Here is a 23,373-nt window from a genome sequence, read left to right as displayed (position 1 = left end):
AGCATCCTCTACGGACTAGGAGAAATAGATTTACCGGTAGGTTTAAAATCTTATTTTTTCAGTTTTTGGTAATCCTTTTCACCTCCTAGCAGATTACGATTTATGGTAATTTACTGGGCTTGAATTTCAATAAAACTGGAAAAATTAGGGGTGTCCTAAAACTTGACCAGTAGTGTAACTGTGGTTGACTTATTAAAAAACCAACAGAACATTTTAAAATAATATTTTTATTCAATATTGGTAGTTAGCTTATATCACTCTTTATGGCCGTCCACTATAAGGTAGGGCTAATTTAGAAAATTTTGGTCATTGCCCCCAGGACAGTGTTGCTGATCTGAAAAAATATTTTCCTGGTTTCCATTATAAGGTTCGTGATCACTGTAATTACACATAATTTCCTTGTCTTTTTTAGGGACACTTGTTGAAAATGGCGATTCACAAATGGACACTTTGGGCCTAATTCAGCATGGGTTGTAGACTGACAAAACTGACACTGAACACTGAAGCGCTCGCATAAGGGTAGCCTCCTGTGCGTAGGCAGACGGAGGGCTGCCACTTTTGGGTCGCAGTGGCTACATTTGACGTCACGCAGCTGCCATGGGCCGCCCCGCAAACGGTCTGGACACGTCTGCGTTGTCTGGACCAACGCCGCAATGCCGCCCCTACACACTGCATCGATGCCCCCTGCCGCCCCGCAAACGCCTTTGCCGATCAATCAGGCAGAGGCGTTCGCATATGTGAGATGCCATTAAATGTGCGTGCACTAGCAGTGTGGCTGCCGCGAGTGCGCACACTGCAGAAGGTTTCACTGACACTGAGCTGGGTGGCGGATTTTACCTCGGAGGGAGAGGGGGGGGGGGGGGCTGCAATCCTGCAGCCCATAGGTAAAATCCGCTGCTGGTCCATAGTAAGCACATTCTAGGGTTTCTGCTTGCACTGAGTGGACTTGGCTCATCAGCTTCAAACCTGGCCAGTAACAAGGTTATGATGAGTTGTACAAGCTCATATGTAGTCTTCTTCTTCTTTAGCAGTAGGGGGCGCACACATTTCTCTTTCCGAGCCCTGCATAGGAGCTTGTCTTTATTATATTGATTGATTATAGTTTTACACATGTTCAGTAGGTTTAGTCTAATGTCTGCCCTTGTAGCGTAGTGAGGAAGGGGGGACCCTCACTCACTGTCATATGATATAATCACTGACCAAGCAGTAAGGCACAAGGAAAGGACAGGAATACCCAGTAAACTGACCAATTAGTATAGTATTATAGGTTGAGCCTCCCATATGTGAAATGTTTGGGATCAGAAATATTTAGGATTTCGTACTTTTTCGAAAAGATTCTTTATTTTGGAATATTTGTATTCCATAACAAGATATCTTGGGATGGGACCGAAGTCTAAACACAAAGTACATTTATAATTCATATACACAGTATACCATATATTTCATTTTATACAGTATTTTAATAATGTTGTTCCTGAAACAAAGGTTGTATACACTAAACCATCAGAAAGCAAAGGTGTCACTAGCTCACTTGGAAATGTAGAATATGGGAGCCTCAACCTGTATTCTTTATATGGTGCCACAAATTGCAGGAAAATTATAATAGAACACACAATAATACAATATATTCAAACTGACCGTTCAGGGGAAAAAACAAGTCTAGAGATCTCAGTATAGCTGAGTGACAGTAAAAATAGCAACAGGATTGATGGGAGAGCAGAGGAGACATGGAAAGTGCCAGGAGAGGACAAGGGGGTGGAGGGCTCTGTCCATGAGAGCTGTCACTTAGATTTAATATATTTTAAAGATTCTTAGTTATCCATCAATCAGCAAAATAACCATTTTACAAAACCATAAAAAGAAAAATATATAAATCTAGGGTTTTTTTTTAATACTTTAGTGCGATTTTGATCTATTTTCTACTACACTGTCTTGGTTTTTGAACTGCTATGGAATATCTATTACTGTGAAGTATCGTCTCTGGAAAATCATTTATCATTACTATAATTTGTATCACAGGTGGAATCGCAGGGGGAATAGAAATCTGCATCACCTTCCCGACAGAGTATGTCAAGACTCAGCTTCAATTAGACGAGAAGGCCAATCCCCCTCGGTATCGGGGAATAGGTAAGAATCTATAAAAGGGGTAACTAGTTTTACCTTTACATACAGTACATTGTCAAATGTATTGGAAAAGATGCATCGTCACCACGGATGGCAGGAGTGCACTAAAGTCACCCATCACGGATGGCAGGAGTGCACTAAAGTCACCCATCACGGATGGCAGGAGTGCACTAAAGTCACCCATCACGGATGGCAGGAGTGCACTAAAGTCACCCATCACGGATGGCAGGAGTGCACTAAAGTCACCCATCACGGATGGCAGGAGTGCACTAAAATCACCCATCACGGATGGCAGCAGTGCACTAAAGTCACCCATCACGAATGGCAGGGATGCAGGAGTGCACTAATGTCACCCATCACTGATGGCAGGGATGCAGGAGTGCACTAATGTCACCCATCACTGATGGCAGGAGTGCACTAAAGTCACCCATCACTGATGGCAGGAGTGCACTAAAGTCACCCATCACTGATGGCAGGAGTGCACTAATGTCACCCATCACTGATGGCAGGGATGCAGGAGTGTACTAATGTCCCTGGGATACGGTCATTGGGTCGACCACTATTGGTCGGCATGAAAAAGGTCGACATGAGTTGTTTTTTTTACTTCTTTTTTTACTTCTAATTTTTTTTCCCATACTTTCCGATCCACGTGGACTACGATTGGGAATAGCAACCTTTCACGAGCCATGCCCTAATTGGGTTTCACCGTCACTTTACACAGAAAACAACACCAAAAAAAAGAAAGAAAAAAAACTCATGTCGACCTTTTTCCATGTCAACCTAGTGACCATGTCGACCCAATGCACGTCGACCAATAGTGGTCGACCTAATGACCCATATCCATGTCACCCATCACTGATGGCAGGGATGCAGGAGTGCACTAAAGTCACTGAAATTATGTCACACATCACTGAAACATGTCGACACTGAAATGTTAAAAATGTTGATATTGTGAATGTCAGCAGTCACGATGTCTGTCCATAATATTACACGCATACAGTTGTGATTTCAGAGAGCCTGATCATTACTGGGCACAGTGATCTGGACATTGGAAAAGAGGAGCCATGCTGTTTTCTTTCCCCTGGGTTAGGGTTGCAGCTGGGCCTCACGAACAATGATCCGGACACATGACTATTTATTACCAGTTATTTATATAGCGCACACATATTCCGCAGCGCTTGATAGAGAATATTTGGCCATTCACAGCAGTCCTTGCCCCAGTGGAGCTTACAGTCTATATTCCCTATCACAACTACATTCATACCAGGGTTAATTTATTTGGGAGGCAATTAACCTACCAGTATATTTTTGGAATGTGGGGGGAAACCAGAGTCCCTGGAGGAAACCCATGCAAGTATGGGGAAATATACAAACTCCACACATTTAGGGCCATGGTGGGAATCAAACCCATAATCTCAGTGCTGTGAGGCAGTAATACTAACCATTACACCATCCATGCTGGGGTGGACAGAGTGGAGCCACTGATATCAGTGGCTGCTGAAAGATTATCTTCCAGTAGCCGTCTAGTTGGCATTTCTGACAGGTCACATCAGATGCGAGCATGTCGGGGAAGCCCGTCCTGGTGTGGTTGCATCTGATGTGACCATGCCAGGCAAGTTGTTAAGGCTGCAGTTAGTGTTTGTTTTAGGCTAAAATATTAATGTCAACTTTGTGGCTGACAGACTTCACAATGTCTGTATTCAGAAAAATGTCATTATGGTAGTGTCAGCATTGTGGATGTCTATTTGTTATCAGTTGATATGGTGTCAGCTGAATGAATGTCGACATCTTTAGAGGTTATGCTATATCCTCGTCCTATGGGGGTAATTCCAAGTTGATCGCAGCAGGAAATTTTTTAGCAGTTGGGCAAAACAATGGCCCTCATTCCGAGTTGTTCGCTCGTTATTTTCCTTCGCAGCGGTGCGATTTTCCGCTAACTGCGCATGCGCAATGTTCGCACTGCGGCTGCGCCAAGTAAATTTGCTAAGAAGTTTGGTATTTTACTCACGGCATTACAAGGTTTTTTCTTCGTTCTGCTGATCGTAGTGTGATTGACAGGAAGTTGGTGTTTCTGGGCGGAAACTGGCCGTTTTATGGGAGTGTGTGAAAAAACGCTACCGTTTCTGGGAAAAACGCGGGAGTGGCTGGAGAAACGGGGGAGTGTCTGGGCGAACGCTGGGTGTGTTTGTGACGTCAAACCAGGAACGACAAGCACTGAACTGATCGCACTGGAAGAGTAAGTCTCGAGCTACTCAGAAACTGCAAAGAAAAATCTTTTCGCAATATTGCGAATACTTTGTTCGCAATTCTGCTAAGCTAAGATTCACTCCCAGAGGGCGGCGGCTTAGCGTGTGCACTGCTGCGAAAAGCGGCTAGCGAGCGAACAACTCGGAATGAGGGCCATTGTGCACTGCAGGGGGGGGGGCAGATATAACATGTGCAGAGAGAGATAGATTTGGGTGTGGTGAGTTCAATCTGCAATCTAAATTGCAGTGTAAAAATAAAGCAGCCAGTATTTACCCTGCACAGAAACAAAATAACCCACCCAAATCTAACTCTCTCTGCACATGTTATATCTGCCTCCCCTGCAGTGCACATGGTTTTGCCCAACTGCTAAAAAATGTCCTGCTGCAATCAACTTGGAATTACCCTCTATGTGTCTCAATCTAACCAGAATGGTTTATTCCCATTTGTACCATAACAAGGGCCGGACTGCCCCCTTATCGTGCAGTAGTATGCCAGGTAGCAGCCCCAGTCCGTCCCTGATCTTAACTGAAACTCTTATTGGACACAACTAAAACAAAAATAGCCAGTGGATGGTTTTGATGGCACCCACAGCACACTTAATGCCACCGGTGTCTCCTGCGTTCTTTTTCATATTGACCTCTTATCGCTTGTGTCACCCCACAGGTCACTGCGTCAGCCTGACTGTACAGGATCATGGAATCAGAGGCTTGTATCGCGGTCTTAGCTCCTTGTTGTATGGATCCATTCCCAAATCTGCGGTGAGGTGAGAGGACTACAGCACACTGCCATAGAAAGAGGATTGATACAAGAGCTTCGTTTGTTTTCCTTACCAAATAGCTCTTTCCTTTGGTTTTCTACGTTTTTATTTCTGCACTCCTTCCCTCCCCCCGCCTCCCCCCCCCCCTGCCTCCTCCCCCCCCCTGCCTCCTACCCCCCCCCCCCCTTCAGATTCAAAGTAATAAGAAAAGTGAGAAAACATTACACCCTACATGTGGCTACTCAATATACCTATAGAAGCGCATACTCCCCATAGACTTGCATGTGTTTTTCTGTGTTGAAAGCATAACCTTAAACACCCAAAACTGGGGCAGGACTAAGGGCCACATGGGCCTGGAGCTAAAAATGATCACGTGTCTATTGTGACAAGGGGAGGAGCTGTGACTAGTGCTGTGTGGGTGTGGCCAGTGCCATGTGGGTGTGTACATCCCCCTACACTGCTCCTCCAGCCATCCACCAATCAGCATGCTGACAGCCATTACCTGTCTGGCTGCAGGCTGGGAGGCAGGTAGAGAGAATGCTGCCTCGCTGTTTTGATTTTGTGACCACCATCCGCCCCTGCTCGAAGGCCCCTAGAATTGTGGGGCTCTAAGCAGCTGCCCAGTGTGCCTGTATGTTAAGAAGGCCTTGCCTGGAGCTGTAGTTACTTAGGCCTGTCAAATTACACAAAAAACATGTGAATATCCAAGCACTACCTACAGTTACTGAAGAACACATACAATTCATACGTGCTGCATGGATGCTCTGCAGATAGGTCACATACGTTCTGCATGGATGCTCTGCGGTTAGGTCACATGCATGCGGAGTGCCTCAGGAGTAAGACCTCTGGGACACATCTAACTAATTGCAGTGTAACAGTACAGTATGTATTATTCATACATGTCTGTTTACATGACTGATCTTGTCCGAATTTAGTAATTACTTCAACCTGGGCTTCTGCAGTTTCTGGTGATTTTGTGTCCCTGCATGTGTCTGGAAGGGGGTCCGCCTTGATACCACTTCTCTTTCTACATGAGGACTTGGTTAGGTGGGTGGGGCCTGATGCAAATTGTGTCTGCAGCTGGTGGCATGAATCGTATCATGCGCCTCTTGGACTTCCTGAAGGGCAGATCCAAATTGTAGACGAGGGTTTTCTTTACTATGCAGAATGCATCTTAACCATCATGCAGCTGTGCAGTGTAGTCATTTATTTATGTATGGATATTTAATGGCAGAATTAGCACTAATATTAGCAAGTGGGCCGGATGGTCTTACTCCTCTTTTATCTTTTTATCTCTTCACTGGTGCCGCTATTTCTAATGTGACAAAATAGGGTTTATATGCCACCCATAGTTAATACTTACTATGGCCCTCATTCCGAGTTGTTCGCTCGCTAGTTGCTTTTAGCAGCATTGTACACGCTAGGCCGCCGCCCTCTGGGAGTGTATCTTAGCTTAGCAGAATAGCGAACGAAAGAGTAGCAGATCTGCTGCTAAATATTTTCTTGCAGTTTCTGAGTAGCTCCAGACCTACTCCTAGATTGTGATCAGCTCAGTCCGTTTAGTTCATGGTTTGACGTCACAAACACGCCCTGCAGTTGGCCAGACACTCCTGCCTTTTTCCCTGGCACGCCTGCGTTTTTTAGCACACTCCCGGAAAACGCTCAGTTACCTCCCAGAAACGCCCCTTTCCGGTCAATCACTCACCAATCAGCAGAGCGACTGAAAAGCGCCGCAGCAAATCTACTAAGTTTTTTTAGTTAAATAACTAAGCGCATGCGCCCTGCGTGCCTTGCGCATGCGCATTTTGCAACAAATCGCAGCATAGCGAAAATCGCCAACGAGCGAACAACTCGGAATGACCACCTATGTACGCTATGTGTATACAAGGTATAAACTGCGGTTATAGAGTTCCCTTACTGTCTGTAACATACTGTTACTGGCCACCCTTTCTGGCAGTGTTCCAACACACTCCGCAATTACTGCCACCACCAGGCTCCTTCCCCTGGACCCTCTTTGTTCTAGGTATTTTGTATAGCTGCTGCAGCACCTCTTTGATGACTTTGGCTGATTTCTCCTGTCTGCTTACTTCAGATCAGGATTGCAGGACATACAACAATACTTCCAGGAGACGACCTAAAGCCCAAAACTCTGTCCAGAGGCAGAGACAGTAGTCTCCCAGAAGGAGCCCTGGATCCCACCAGTCATATTTACTCTAAATATACATTATAGAACATTGTTTTTTCTGCTGCGGGGTACACTGGGCTCCACAAGGATTGGACAATGGGGGTGTAGAATAGGATCTTGATCCGAGGCACCAACAGGCTCAAAGCTTTGACTGTTCCCAGAATGTACAGCGCCGCCTCCCAGCACAGGAGCTCGGTTTTGTAAGTTGGTGCTGCAGTAAGCAGGCACTTAACAGAGGGGCTGCTCCAAGCAGCCCTAAGAAAAGCTTTTTATGAGGTAAAAAGTGAAGACTTCAAGGCAGCAGCGGTGGTAAATGTCTTGTGACATTCACTGCTGCAGCTCCAGCTCTCCCCAGCGGCGCTGTACACTCCCGAGCCCTGGTTGCCGGGTACCTACAGCGGAGGCTCCGGTTTTCTTCACATTAGACACACACAGCTGGGGCTCGTGGCCGCGCTTCGGGAGATGGTAAGTGGGTCCCGCTTGCGGGACCCGGTCTTTATCGCGGTCCGTGGGAGGCGGGCCGCGCGCGCTGGCGGTGGACACTGTGGCAGTACAGGCGATCCCACTAGATCACCAGGGCATGGGCGCAGGTCAGGTTTTCTCTCTAAACCAATTCTTATATCGCCCACAGTACCCGGTGGTTTTGCCAGCAGAGGGGATAAGGCTTAGACCTGAAGTCCCTCCCCCAGCCCCAGGGCGCCATTTCTAGCAAGTGTTCCCGCCCTGGAACTGCATATCTGTCTTTTCCTCACTCCCTGTCAGTGTCTGTGGCGCCATTATCCCTCAGCTCACTGTTCCTGGGACTGCTTGGGCAAATTCTCCTATGTAAAGCCGCCTGGTTGTCAGCGCTGTGCCTTTACATGACACTTAAGTATTCTACCTGCCTTTTTAGACAGTGATAGTTAAGAAAGAGTGCATTTAGTCAGGGTTTTATGGTACAATTACCCTGTGATATACATCCAGTTCTTACTGTGTACTGTTATATCTATTGTTATATAGCTGTGTAAGCTAGTCCAGTGCAGTATTATTGTCAGTGATAACCTCTGCATTGTACAAATTGTGACTATCTGTGTGTGCATTTGATAGCTGAGTGGTGTCCATTTCGTGTCTTTCACTCAACCTGCTATCCCTATATTCCATAACCTGAGGGGGCTTGGTGCGTCACGTGTTATCTAATATAGGATTTTCACAAAGATATACTGTATTGCGTATTTTTCTCTGTGATTTAGTCACCATATCTCTCCTTTATCTCTGCTACAGTGCTGACTACACTGCGCAGGGGTTTGGGTTTAGAGGTATAGTGCTGCTGATAATTGTACTGTGTTACCTCATACTGCAAGTTATATCATGTCTGCTTCTGAGGGTAACGGTTCTAGGGCGGAACACACTTCTGGTGTTGGTGAAGCCACAGACAAATATGAGGAGAATATAGCGGCTATGGGCTCTTGCTCTGGGGGCTCCTTGCCTCCCAGTGGGACTGTGGCAGCGGAGGCATATACTGACCCACCGTGGGCCGCTTTTTCCACACTTCTGCATACGCTAGTTCATAAACTAACACCCCCTATGGGACCCCCAATGCCGGTACAACCGTATGTGGTCCCTGCAGCTAACCCGCCGTGGGCGGACGATTTATCTGCTCAATTAAAGAAGTTGAACCAGTCCTTGACTACTAAAAAGTCTGACCAACGCTCGCCTAAATCCAAGGGGTCCTCTAAGCGAGCGCTTGTCTCCTCACAATCCACTGCCGTCACTGACACCTTGTCTAATGAAGACTGCACATATACTGACCCCACAGGTTCTGACTCTGATACGGCTGATGGGGAGGGTAGTTCACATGTGGATGTTCCTGATCTTGTGGAGGCTATTAAGTTAATTCTGCAGATTACGGATGATCCCGAGCCATCCTTCCCTCCTAAGAAACCAGATAGGTTCAAGCGTCAGAAGGTGGTTAAACAAGTTTTACCTCACTCTGATCACCTAGTGGATATACGTCAGGAACCCTGAGAAAACCAGGGTACGAAGTTTGTGCCTCAAAAGAAGATGCTGGCTCGCTATCCCCTCGCGCCAGAGCTGTCTAAGAATTGGGAAACGCCTCCTCCAGTGGACTCGTATGTGGCTAGGATGGTGGTTTCCTCAGCTCTACCTGTCACTACCGTCACGTCTCTAAAAGAGCCTACGGATAAACGTGTGGAGGGTTGTCTGAAAGCGATTTACACCCTCACGGGTGCTGCACAAAGGCCCACTATTGCAGCTACATGGGCTGCAGAGGCTATTGAAGCATGGGCCTTGGAGTTAGAAGCTGAAATCTCCTCTGACCATGCTAGACAATGCTTGTCCTATATTGCCACAGCTTCTCGATATATTAAAGAGGCGGCTTCTGATGCCGGTATCCTAGCAGCCAAGGCCTCTACTACGTCAGTCCTGGCTCGCCGGATATTGTGGCTGAGATCCTGGTCTGTGGATCTGGACTCTAGAAAAACCCTGGAGGTACTCCCTTTCAAGGGAGATATTCTGTTTGGGGAGGACTTAAATAAGATAGTGGCTGACTTGGCTACTGCCAAAACTGCCTGTCTGCCTAATACCGCTCCTTCTGTGTCAAAGGCTAAAGGTACGTTATTTCGCCCCTTTCGTCCTTCAGGTAAAGCAAAAGGTCAGGCGTACCATAAGCAGGCCCGCACTTCCAAACCTGGTAAGCCGAAGCCCAAAAGAGCCTGGGCTGCCCGTCAGCCAGCTGCCAAGACCGATAAGCCTGCCGCATGATGGGGTGGGCCTCCCCTTGGGGGATTCCAGGGTGGGGGGCCGGCTTCTAGGGTATACCCAGGAATGGTTGAAGACCACTTCAGATGCCTGGGTACGGGAAGTCGTCACTCAGGGTTACGCCATAGCCTTCAAAAACCAACCCCCTCATCGATTTTGCCAGGCAGTTGTCCCTTTGGACCAGACAAAGGCAAAAACTCTTCACTCGGTGGTACAGACCCTCCTGGATACAGGAGTCGTAGTACAAATGCCTCTTGCTCAGAGGGGCCGGGGGTACTATTCTCCGCTATTTCTAGCCCCGAAACCGAATGGGTCCTCCCGGCCCATTCTCAACCTCAAGGCATTGAACAGGTTTGTGAAGATTTCCAAGTTCCGTATGGAAACTCTTCGCTCTATAGTTCTGGCCTTGGAACCTGGGGACTACATGGTCTCCCTGGACATACAGGATGCTTACCTGCATATTCCTATAGCAGTGTCACATCAACAATACCTGAGGTTTGCTATTGGCAACATCCATTACCAGTTACGGGCATTACCTTTTGGTTTAACAACGGCTCCGCGAGTCTTCACCAAAGTTATGACGGTGGTACTCCGCCGTCAAGGGGTCAGGATACTGCCGTATCTGGACGACTTGTTAATCCTGGCAAATTCCCCAGATCTTCTCCTGCGTCATCTGGATATGACGGTCTGGTTTCTACAAGCCCACGAGTGGCTCATCAACTGGAAGAAATCCTCCCTGATCCCTGCTCAGAGCATGGTGCACCTGGGAGCGCTGTTGGACACTCACAACCAGAGGTTGTTCTTGTCTCAGGAGAAAGTCCTGAAGCTTCAGGACAGGATTCGTTGCTTCCTTTCTCGTCCGCAAGTGTCGATACATTCAGCAATGCAGGTGCTGGGCCTCATGGTATCAGCATTCGACATGGTGGAGTATGCTCAATTCCACTCTCGCCCCCTCCAGAGGCTGATTCTAGCCAAGTGGGACGGCCTGCCTCACCGGATCAGATCTCAAATGATCTTATTGACTCCGGAGGTCCGTCTGTCGCTGCTTTGGTGGCTCCGGGACCAACAATTGTGCAGGGGTCGTCCCTTCTGGGTATCCAACTGGGTCCTGTTGATGACAGATGCAGGAGCCTCCATTTGAACCCCTTGGTTCAGCTGACCTTAAGTGGCTTTCCCTTAAGGTGGTGTTCTTGCTGGCTATTGCCTCTGCTAGAAGAGTGTCGGATTTGGGTGCTTTGTCTTGTAGTTCCCCCATATCTGATTTTCACCGTGACCGGGCGGTTCTTAGGACTTGTCCCGGATATTTACCTAAGGTAGTTTCTTCGTTCCACCTTAATCAGGAGATTGTGGTTCCGGCCTTTGTCTCTTCTGATTTGTCTTCCAAAGAGCGGTCTTTGGATGTGGTACGGGCTCTCCGTATCTATGTGAAGAGAACTGCTTCTATTCGAAAATCTGATTCTCTCTTTGTTTTGTTTGGATTTCACAAACGTGGCTGGCCTGCTCACAAGCAGACCCTGGCCAGATGGATTAGAATGGTGATTGCACATGCTTATATGAGGGCTGGTCTGTCAGCTCCTGATCACATTAAGGCCCATTCTACTCCGTCTGTTGGACCTTCTTGGGCGGCCCAACGTGGTGCGACCCTTGATCAATTGTGCAAGGCGGCTACGTGGTCCTCCGGGAACACATTCATTAGGTTCTATGCCTTCGATACTGGCGCTTCCCAGGATGCTTCCTTTGGACGCCGGGTTCTTGTGCCCGCTACAGTGCGTCCCCTCCCATAAGGAACTGCTTTAGGACATCCCCATTGTCCAATCCTTGTGGAGCCCAGTGTACCCCGCAGCAGAAAACGAGTTTTATGGTAAGAACTTACCTTTGTTAAAACTCTTTCTGCGAGGTACACTGGGCTCCACAAGGCGCCCACCCTGACGCACTTAGCTTCTTTGGGTTGGTATGGCATTAGCCGCTGACACTTCTCCTGTCGTGAGAGTGTGGTGTATGTGGCTACTAACCATTGTCGTCACTTTTCCTACTACTGCATTGGGCTGGTTAACTAAAAACTGAGCTCCTGTGCTGGGAGGCGGTGTGATATAGGAGGCGGCGCTGTGCATTCTGGGAACAGTCAAAGCTTTGAGCCTGTTGGTGCCTCGGATCAAGATCCTACTCTACACCCCATTGTCCATCCTTGTGGAGCCCAGTGTACCTCGCAGAAAGAGTTTTAACAAAGGTAAGTTCTTACCATAAAACTCGTTTTTATATCCTACATTCAGGATTTAACCCTTTCAGCACTGGTAGCACCAGGCCTTATCACATCTGGTGCCACAGCACCATAATAAATACTTTTTTATTTGTAACACACACACACACACACACACACACACACACACACACACACACACACACACACACACACACACACTACACATGGTCGAGTCACATGGTTATGACCACCAGATATTAGCCAGAGTAACCGCCGTGTGCAGCACGGACAGCAGCTGAGCAGGCTGAACTGACGTCTGGTAGCCCCCAGGATAATTTTGACGGTTAGCTGCTCCACTGTAGCACGTTGATCGGCGCTCACGCACCTTCATAGCTGACGTTCACCTCTCACATCAATGGCAGTGGTGCCCCGCCGTTTCACTGTTGGTTATTTGCAATGGTGCCATTTGTCCAGTCACAATACACCTTCACCACAGAAGCACGCGAACAGCTCACAAACTGCACTGTTTCAGAAATACTGCCACACTTGGCCTGAAAGCCGATAAGCATCCCATTTTGCAACTCTGATGAATCGACCCTTTTACCCATGACCACAACGAGTGATATGTGTGCAGACGGCCTGTCACACACCTTATATACCCACCAAGCCAGTGAACAACAGGTGACGTACTTCATGGGCTACGCGCTGCCGATGTCAAATGTAGGAGGTTGTCATAATAATTATGTATGTGTGTGTGTGTGTGTGTGTGTGTGTGTGTGTGTGTGTGTGTGTGTGTTATATATGATATATGATTTTCCTCGGCTGTAATCACTATGAGCTATATTATTTTCTGTACAGGTTTGGTACGTTTGAGTTTCTTAGTAATTCTGCAAGGGATTCCAATGGGAAGCTGGAAGCAAAGGCCAGCCTGTTGTGTGGCTTGGGGGCGGGTGTAGCAGAGGCTGTTCTTATCGTCTGTCCAATGGAAACTATCAAGGTATGTGTTTACCACTTTCACATACATGAATATGAATCCTATTGGATGACATTTTTCATACTATACATAAAGCCTGAAAAAGGTCATATTTATGTAAAACTGACATTATTTTATTGTGTTATGTAGAAATAAAAACACCAAACATTTTGCATTTCCCAGGCTGGCAAATTATCAGTAATGTTTCTCTTACGTCCTAGAGGATGCTGGGTTCCATATTAGTACCATGGGGTATAGACGGGTCCACCAGGAGCCATTGGCACTTTAAGAGATTAACAGTGTGGGCTGGCTCCTCCATCTATGCCCCTCCTACCAGACTCCGGAGGAGCCGGTCACAGCTAGGGGAGCTCTACTGAGCTTCTTTAGAAAAGTTTATTTTAGAGTTTGTTTATTTACAAACTCTAAACTCTAAAACTCTGTTGCCAGCAGCCTCCCTGCATCGAGGGACTGAGGGGGAGGGAGCAGTGTCCGCCCTGCGGGGTCTGAGCCACTGTCTTCGCCGACTGGACACTGAGCTCCAGAGGGGATATATCACTCCCCGCCGCAGGGGAACACTCACCCCAGCAGCATGCCGCCACCCCCTTACAGAGCTGAAGTGTGGCGAGTGCGTCATCGGCTCCCTAACAAGCAGGGAGCCGATGTGAAGATGGCGGCTACAGGGTAGGAGCGCAGTACTTACTGCGCTACGGGAAGCTCAGCGGTACATAGGTGCGGCACTGTGGGGGGCGCCCTGAGCCGGCGCCTTAACCCTACACTGACCAAAGAGCCTGTCGGGGTCAGCAGATCTCAGCCAGCACAAAATCCTCAGGCCAGTATAATCTAGGAAGAGTGGGAAGACAGCGCCATTAAGGGGGCGGAGCTTCTCCTCAGAGCAGACCTAGCAGCGTTCAGCACCATTTTCCTGCCGGCAGACACTCTGCCAGTGGAAGAGCAGTCCCTCCAGAGCACCTCCAGCTATCTGTACGGTACCAGGGGGTTGTAGAAGGGAGGGGAGGCTGTGTATAGACTGTGTCACCTATCAGTCAGCGCTGGTTAAGGGTCTCCCTATACCTATATATCGCTGTGTGTGGGTTGGCTCCAATCTCTGTGTCTCCCTGCCATTCTCTGCACTGTAGCGCAGATCCCAGCTAGAGAACCGGAGTGGTTAACCTCTCTTAGGGGGGCTATTTCTCAGATTTCTGAAAACTCCGGTATTGCAGTCCTCTATGGCAGTATGGTCCGATACTGCTCCCTCACGGCCCCTTGCGGTACATTCTCACAAACTTGCTCTTGCCCAGATTATGCAGGATGACACGGATACCGATTCTGACACAGCAGACGGTGATGGGGATGTGTCGATGAGTTCGGCATCAATTGCTAAGGGGGTGCAGTTGATGACTGAGGCCATGCGGGATGTGTTACATATTTCTTTTTCATCCACTAGGGGTCACTGGAGTACTCTTGGGATATGGACGGCTTAGCAGAAACAAAGGCACTGAATATTTAAATTTAGAACTCTCCACCCCTCCATATCCCAGAGTACCTCAGTGTACGACCTCAGTGTTTTTTCCGTGCTCACAGCAAGAACAAGGCTTGTGGGGACTTCCCTCACTTGGTGGAAGATTTTTTTATTAATTTTTCATTTTTCATTTTTACTTTTTACTATAACACATCCCTTCCCAGTTTCTTGAAAAACATGGGTCCGGGATAGTGCCGCTGCACGGGCAGCGCATGGCGTGTCGGTCCTCACAAAGAGCACCCTCACAGCCACAGGCAGCCCACTGGCCTGCAACAGCTGGACGGAGCTTACAGAAAGAAGCCCGTCACAGCCATGAGATGATCAAAAGCTGAACGGAGCTTACAGAAAGAAGCCCCGTTACAGCCATGGAAAAGTGATCAAACAGCTGGACGGAGCTTACAGATAGAAGCCCCGTCGCAGCTATGACCGGAGAGCTCTGAGCTTAGAAGCCGTCGCAGACCTCCTACAAAAGGTATGCTGGGGAAACGGGGCGGTCAGCGCAGGCTGCCGCCCCGCTGTGTGGGGTCCGTTGGGTGCGCCGCTCACTACCGCACTGCCACTTAGCCCAGCCGCTCCGTCCAGAGCTCCGTCTGCCGCTCCGTTCTCCCGACCCAGGCGCTCCGTCTTCCGACAGGAGCGCCGTCAGCGCTGTATGAAAGTGCAGCGCCCAGAGACCCGCCGCAGCTTGGCTAGCGACAGCTACGCGGCCCGGCAATCCGTCCTCCGCTACTTTGGATGTCTCTCGCCTCCCTGCAGTGAGCGTCCCGGCTCACCGCTAACACAGCGCTACAGGGAGTACAGAGAGGGGGGGGGACGGAGACCCGCCGCACAGAGCTTCGAACAGCGGTGCTCTCACAAACATACCCGGCCAGCTTGCCTAGCAACGCCGCGCTCCGGCCAGCCGATCTCTGCTGCTCTGGGCTAGGGTCCTTCGCCTCTCTGCAATAAGCTTCCCAGCTCCCCGCTGAGACACAGCGCTACAGGGAGTACAGGGAAGGGGGAGGGAGTGGGGGCCCTGGCAGATTACTGCGTGGCTGCAGCTGCCAGATGCTACAAGTGTAATAGGCTGTTGAGCCTATATATATTTTATCTATAGAAGTTATTAATATTAACAGAATATCTATAGAAGATATTAATACATAATAACTGCAGGCAGAGCTTATATTACATTTGACCTGCCTGTGATTGTATTGTAATCTGCATGTGATGTGATTATCAGTGTATACTAGACTGTGATTCTCAGTGGCAGCAGGTATTGTAACTTCTCCTATGAGTTTCAATGTAAGCATGGCATGGGGGCCATTTTTAATCATGTTTCCTGTTTCTTCCAGTGGTAATTCCAGAACATTCCTACACTACATCTCTACGCCACCGGAGGCGCAGGGGTGTTAGTGGGAAATTTGGTTCAGGTAAACTGTATTTAGCCATAAATATATATATTACGCACTTAAGTAAACATTTTACTAATTAGTGCAAGTGTCTGTCCTTTGGCTATTGTGGTGTCTGTCTGTATAAGGGGTAAGCCTCCAACACAGACTAAATATAAGGTTTACTACAATGTCTGTACATAAATCTACCACAAATTCTGTTGGTTTGTACGTTTCCACTCCGGAAGCCGGGTCAGTCCCAGATCCTATGTTAAGCATAACTCCGCTCGACAGGAGCGGTAACATCGGAGTCTCGGAAGTTACTCCGCCAGTTCTAACAAAGGAGTCTCAGTCTTTCCAAAGGTCCAATTTTCCTTTGGGTACCAGGGTGTTAATTTAACTGGTCTTATAATTTAATCTGACAATTATATGTCAAACCTCACAGCGATACCTACAAGTGAGAAGGGTACATTAGACCAGCAGTCAGATAGTGCGGGGTTTTGACAACCATACATTGCTAATAACCAGTGAGTCAGTGTCTCAATTTTTACAGAGACTAGGTAGACTCTAACATCTAATCTGTCGATTTTCATAAACAACAGATCTTCAATGAGTTATTATTTAGAATATCTGACTAACATTTAACTCTATTTACCCGTTTCCACATCTAAATGGAACAATCCGTCATTGGTGAATTCGTCTGTGACAAACATTATAAACACCCAGGATACATTTGGGTCACTAGACGCTCTATGTATGGAAACAATGACGATCACTGTTAATAAAAAGCTGCAGAGTATCTCTGTAAAGCTTCTGCTGACACGATTCTCGCTTTTCATCGTCGCTAGTTTCACCAAAACAAGGCCAGAAGTTGTTTGGTCCTAAATTTGATATTCAGACCTCCGGTATCAAAACGAAAATACTTTGGCCCAACGTTTAATCCCTTTAGACTTCAGTCTTTTCGAGGCTGTGGTACAAAAGCAGTCACGACTTGTAACGCCAGGGTGCTAAAGTCAACAAGCCAGTGGCTTAACGGCCTCTCAGGCCATCTAGAATTTCCAATTGTGGAAGCGCGCCTTTACACGTGACATTTGCCGGGTTTCCAAACATCCACTCATGTATGTATCCGCTATTTACAGTTTAAAAGACTGCCTCTGTCGGACGAAATTAGGCGTTTTGGCAGGTGGCCATTCAGTCTCTGCTGGTTTCAGCTGTTTTTATTTCCACACCTGGTACACCAACAAAGTCAGGGTTACTTATTCCCCTCTGTTTGGGGTAACGAAGCCGGAGGGCTCCGTCGCAGTCTCAATCAGCAAGTCACTTACTACAGTTGGAAATGGATTTACTGCAGTTAGTACTTACATATTTTGAGCCACAAGATTGCATGATTGCGCTTGATCTTCACAATGCGTATTTACCCATTCCGGTTTGGTCACCGCATCACAGGTTTTTGCGTTTTGCAATACGTCACAACCATTAACCATTTCAGGTTCTACCGTTTGTCCTCTGGTCAACGCCTCGGGTATTCACCAAAGTGATGTTGGTGACAATAGCTCATTTCAGGGCCCTGGCGGTGACAATCGTTCCATACTTAGACGATCTGCTCATAAGAACTCTGTCTCAACAGAAGTTCCTCTTACTTGCGCTACTAACGTACACGGTGGCAGGTCAAGTTCAAAAACAATCGCATCTAATTCCGTCTGAACGACTTCAATTCCTAGGTAAGATTATAAATACGGTAAATCAAAGAAATTTACCTACTACACCAGAAAGAACAAATATACCATCTAGTACAATTAGTGCAAAAGCCACGCACACTAGCGGTACATTGGTGTATTCGCCTATTAGGAACAATGATGTGTTTTCAAAGCGCTTTAGTTCGCCGAGTTCACTCGCGTTTCCCACAGGGGGGCGAGGGTGTATATACTCGGGACGAGAGTCTCAGAGGTTGAGGAGTTGTAGTTTAAAAGATCAGCGACAAGGGTTCTAAAACAGATCACGACAGATTGCTGTCTATAAATGTCCTGGAACTCCGTGCAATTTACAATGCACTACATGCTTCGCTTTCAGTCTGTCCAAGTGCAGTCAGACAACGCAACGGGAGTTGCATACACAACAACCAGGGAGGACCGAGAAGCCGCATGGCAATGCGGGAGGTAGCTCGAATCCTCAATTGCCCAGAACACCATTAGGTGATGTTGTCGACGGGGTTCATTCCGGGAGTGGACATCTGTTAGACAGATGATCTCACCCGTCGGGATTTTTATCCAGAAAACTGGGCATTAAATCCAGAGGTGTTTCATATGTGAATCCACAGGTGGGGTTACCCTCAGGTATACATGATGGCATCTCGCCACAATTACAAACGCTCAGTATGTGTACAGAACGACAGATCACAAGGGCAGTGGCGGTGGAGGTTCTCACATTCGTGTGGTCATACAGCCTCGTGTATCTGGCTCCACCGTTTTCCGCTGCTCTCTCCGTTGCTAAAACGGATCATAAGACAGTTCGTCACAGTCATACTAGTGATATCTCATGGGTTTCGGAGAGCTTGCTTCTCGAATCTCCAAGGAATACTTGCACACGATCTTTGCCCGCTCATAATACGTCCAACCTGTTACAACAGGGACCGTTCTTTTACCCCTATTTACCTATGTACCGCGGCTGCGGTTTACGGGGTGGTGGTTCAGACCGCCCTCTTAAGAAAAGATATAGTGCATTACAGTATCGGTTATACCAACCATGTTACCAGCTAGGAAGCCGCTTACGGCAGCTCATTATTACAAAATTTGGTGTGCCTATATAGAACCCGTATTCTGTTATTTTACAGACGGGGTGGGATGGAGAACTGCGTTTATCTGCACTGAGGGTGTAAGACGTTTGACTCTATGGCGTCGGTACACACCTTTCTACAAGGTGTCATCAAAGTGCAGCCTCCATTTATCCCACCTACAGCGCCATGCGACTTGAAGCTGGGTTCAGATTTCTTACAGTTTTCATATTTTGAAACCTTACAACAAATGGGGATTAAGTTTCTCACTTGGAAAACGTTTTTCTTCTAGCCTTAGCTTCGGCAAGGGTTTTGTTTTCACATTTGGGTGCCTTGTATTCCAAGCCACCGTATTTGAGTTTTCTCATGACAAAGCAGAACTTCGGACGAATTCCGATTTCTTATTCTTCACATCAATAAACCAATAGTGGTTCCTGTGTTGACAGCACATTCTAGAATTCTGAATGTGGTACACGCATTACGCGTCTATATGTCCCGAACGTCTACAGTACGTAATACGAATACATTGTTTGTGCTCTATGATGCTGCCAACTGGGGTTAGCCAGTTTCTCAGCAGACATTATCCAGTTGGATAAAAATGACTACAAGTCAGGCTTACTTTAAGGCTAAGTTACAGTCGCCTACGTCAGTAATAGCTCATCCCACAGGTTCTGTGGGAATGTCTTGACCAGCTGGTCGTGGAGCGTCTACGATGCGGCTACATAGTCTTCAGTGCACACGTTGGTGCGCGTTTACACATTATGAAACGGTTGCGGCATCAGCATCTAGCTTTGGCCGCCTACTGTTACAGGTGTCAAACAGCTCTCCCGCCCACGAGGGAAGCTTTGGTACGTCCCAAGAGTACTCCAGTGACCCCTAGTGGATGAAAAAGAAAATAGGATTTTGGTACTTACCAGGTAAATCCTTTTCTTTGAATCCATAGGGGGCACTGGACGCCCACCCAGAGCAGTTTTACCTGGGTTGTATTAAGCTCAGAGGAGCTTATGGTAACACATTTTACCTAGGTTGTATTAAGCTCAGAGGAGCTTATGGTAACACATTTTAACCGATTGGTTCAAATTATAAAGGTCTATCGGTTATGGTGTCAACTGTTTAGTTGACAATAACGTTATGTGTCAACTTTGTTGTTGTCCGTTATATTATAGGAATTCTCCATTGTCAACCTCTATAGTTCCTGTTCGCTCAGTAAAAAACACTGAGGTCGTACACTGAGGTACTCTGGGATATGGAGGGGTGGAGAGTTCTAAATTTAAATATTCAGTGCCTTTGTTTCTGCTAAGCCGTCCATATTCCAAGAGTACTCCAGTGCCCCCTATGGATTCAAAGAAAAGGATTTACCTGGTAAGTACCAAAATCCTATTTTCTGACACACCTCCTGAGCAGGTTGAGGAGGCCTTTTTCACAGACAGTAAGAAAGCCCCTCTCACCTTCCCGGCATCTAAGGAATTAAATGCTATATTTGAAAGCCTGGGAAAACAGAGAAAAAATTCCTAAAAGGGTTCTGGTTGCTTTTCCCTTCCCAGAAGATGATAGAAAAAAATGGGACGCCTTTGTCTCTAGGCTGTCAAAATAGGTGGTCTTACCAGTCCCGGGATCTACTGCGTTGAAAGACCCGGCAGATCGCAAGGTGGATGCTACGCTCAAATCCATATACACGGCTTCAGGGGCTATACTGCGGCCTACTATTGCCTGTGCATGGATTTCAAAAGCTATAGCTAAGTGGTCAATCACTCTGCAGGAGGACTTGACTACAATGGATAAAGGTGACGTTGATTTATTTTTACGTAACATACAGGATTCTGCAGGGTTCCTGGTAGAATCCATGAAGGATCTGGGTTCCATGGCTGCGGGGATCTCCTCCATGTCCGTCTCGGCTCGCAGGGGTCTCTGGCTGCGCCAATGGTCTGCGGACGTGGAATCCAGGAAAAGTGTGGAGAGCCTACCCTATACAGGTCAGGCTCTGTTTGGGGAGGCGCTGGATGCGTGGATTGCCACGGCTACAGCGGGTAAGTCTCCTTTTCTCTCCTCAGCTGCACTGGCTACGAAGAAGCCTTTTACTCCCAACACGTCACAGTCCTTTCGGCCCACTAGGACTAGAAAGAACAAACCCTCTCGCACCTTCTTTAGAGGTGGTCGTGCCAAATCCAAAAAGCCTTCTTCTGCAGGTTCCCAGGACCAGAAGCCTACTTCTGGTACCTCAAAGTCCTCAGCATGACGGTGGACCGCAAAGCCTGGAAGAAGGTCACGTGGGAGCAAGACTCCGGCATTGTAGCCTCGTCTTGGTGTCGTCGAGCCTGGACCGCTGTATACAGGATATTGTGACCCGGTGGTACAGGTTGGCGTTTCAAACTCTCCCACCTCACAGATTCTTCAAATCAGGCTTGCCGGCAGACAGAGCTATTCTACTGGACGCTATCCGAAAATTGATAGTATCCGAGGTCATTGTTGCAGTTCCACCCCATCAGTTGACCAAAGGTTACTATTAGAACCTTTTTGTGGTTCCGAAGCCGGATAGTTCAGTAAGGCCAATTCTGAATTTGAAATCTTTGAATCCAATTCTCAGAGACTTCAAATTCAAGATGGAGTCTCTGAGGGCAGTTATCTCAAGACTGATGGAGGGGGAGTTCCTGGTGTCCCTGGACATCAAGGATGCGTACCTCCACATTCCCATTTGGTCGCAGCATCAGGCTTATGTTTGAGCTGTTAGATGATCACTATCCATTTCAGGCACTGCCGTTCAGTCTCTCCACAGCAAGAGATGATGGTCCTCCTCCGCAAGCAGGGGGCGAACATAATTCCGTATCTGGACGATCTGCTGATCAAGGCATCGTCCAGGTAGAAGTAGTTAAGATCCATTGCTCTCACGACGCATCTGCTCAAGGAGCACGGTTGGATTCTGAACCTTCCAAAGTCTCATCTGGAGCCGACAAGGAGGCTGTCTTTCCTGGGGATGATCCTTGACACGGAGGTGCAGAGGGTGTTTCTACCGGTGGAGAAAGCGTTGGTGATTCAAACCATGGTTCGGGATGTCTTGAAGCCTGCCAGTGTGTCTGTTCATCAGTGCATCCGCCTTCTGGGGAAGATGGTTGCCTCTTACGAAGCTCTGCAGTACAGAAGGTTTCATGCTCGCTCCTTTTAACTGGATCTCTTGGACCAGTGGTCGGGATCTCACCTACACATGCACCAGAGGATACGTCTGTCTCCGAAAGCCAGGATTTCACTTCTCTGGTGGCTACAACTACCACACCTTCTGGAGGGCCGAAGTTTCGGAGTTCAGGACTGGATCCTTCTAACCACGGATGCAAGTCTAAGAGGTTGGGGAGCAGTCGCTCAAGGGGAAACCTTCCAAGGAAGGTGGTCGAGTCAGGAGTCCCTTCTTCCGACAAACATCCTGGAGCTAAGAGCCGTATACAACTGCCTTCTTCAAGCAGCACACCTTCTACAGCAGGGGTGTCAAAGACAAGGCCCGCGGGCCAAATCCGGCCCGCCAGACCTCGTCTGATGGCCCGCGGTGCCGCCGCCATGAAACCCCCTTCTCCCGAGTGCCCAGCTCGGGGGGGGCGGGGTTTCGCGGAATGACGCGATTGCGTCGTGACGTCACGGCGCAAACGCGTCATTCAACGAAACCCCGTCGGAGGAGGGAGAAGGGAGCCGCGCAGACGAGGAGGGAGAGGCGGCTGAAGAGCGGCGAGAACCGCTTCAAATGTAAGTCAGCCCCTCTCCCTTCCTCTCTTTCTCTCTCTCTCCCTCCTTCCACCACCTGCCACAATGTGTAAAATGGGGACCTGTACCTGCCGCTATGTGTAAAATGGGGACCTGTGCCTGCCACAATGTGTAAAATGGGGACCTGTGCCTGCCACAATGTGTAAAATGGGGACCTGTGCCTGCCACAATGTGTAAAATGGGGACCTGTGCCTGCCACAATGTGTAAAATGGGGACCTGTACCTGCCGCTATGTGTAAAATGGGGACCTGTGCCTGCCACAATGTGTAAAATGGGGACCTGTACCTGCCGCTATGTGTAAAATGGGGACCTGTGCCTGCCGCTATGTGTAAAATGGGGACCTGTACCTGCCGCTATGTGTAAAATGGGGACCTGTGCCTGCCACAATGTGTAAAATGGGGACCTGTGCCTGCCACAATGTGTAAAATGGGGACCTGTACCTGCCGCTATGTGTAAAAGGGGGACCTGTGCCTGCCACAATGTGTAAAATGGGGACCTGTGCCTGCCACAATGTGTAAAATGGGGACCTGTGCCTGCCACAATGTGTAAAATGGGGACCTGTGCCTGCCGCTATGTGTAAAATGGGGACCTGTACCTGCCGCTATGTGTAAAAGGGGGACCTGTGCCTGCCACAATGTGTAAAATGGGGACCTGTGCCTGCCACAATGTGTAAAATGGGGACCTGTACCTGCCGCTATGTGTAAAATGGGGACCTGTGCCTGCCACAATG

The 23,373-nt window shown here is 48.1% G+C and overlaps 1 protein-coding gene across 1 annotated transcript in view; it reads left to right on the top strand.

Moving 5' to 3' along the window:
• Positions 1–23,373, top strand: part of LOC135050034 (tricarboxylate transport protein, mitochondrial-like) — a 134,699-nt gene that overhangs the window by 93,064 nt on the left and 18,262 nt on the right. Inside the window, exons 2-4 of the mRNA XM_063956134.1 lie at positions 2,020–2,127; positions 5,035–5,134; positions 13,129–13,267. Of these exons, the coding sequence (XP_063812204.1) occupies positions 2,020–2,127; positions 5,035–5,134; positions 13,129–13,267 (347 nt within the window). The remainder of the gene's footprint in view (positions 1–2,019; positions 2,128–5,034; positions 5,135–13,128; positions 13,268–23,373) is intronic.

This window comes from Pseudophryne corroboree, chromosome 2 (assembly GCF_028390025.1).
Source record: "Pseudophryne corroboree isolate aPseCor3 chromosome 2, aPseCor3.hap2, whole genome shotgun sequence".
NCBI classification, from domain to species: Eukaryota; Metazoa; Chordata; class Amphibia; order Anura; family Myobatrachidae; genus Pseudophryne; species Pseudophryne corroboree.
This window is presented reverse-complemented; position numbering and strand designations above follow the sequence as displayed.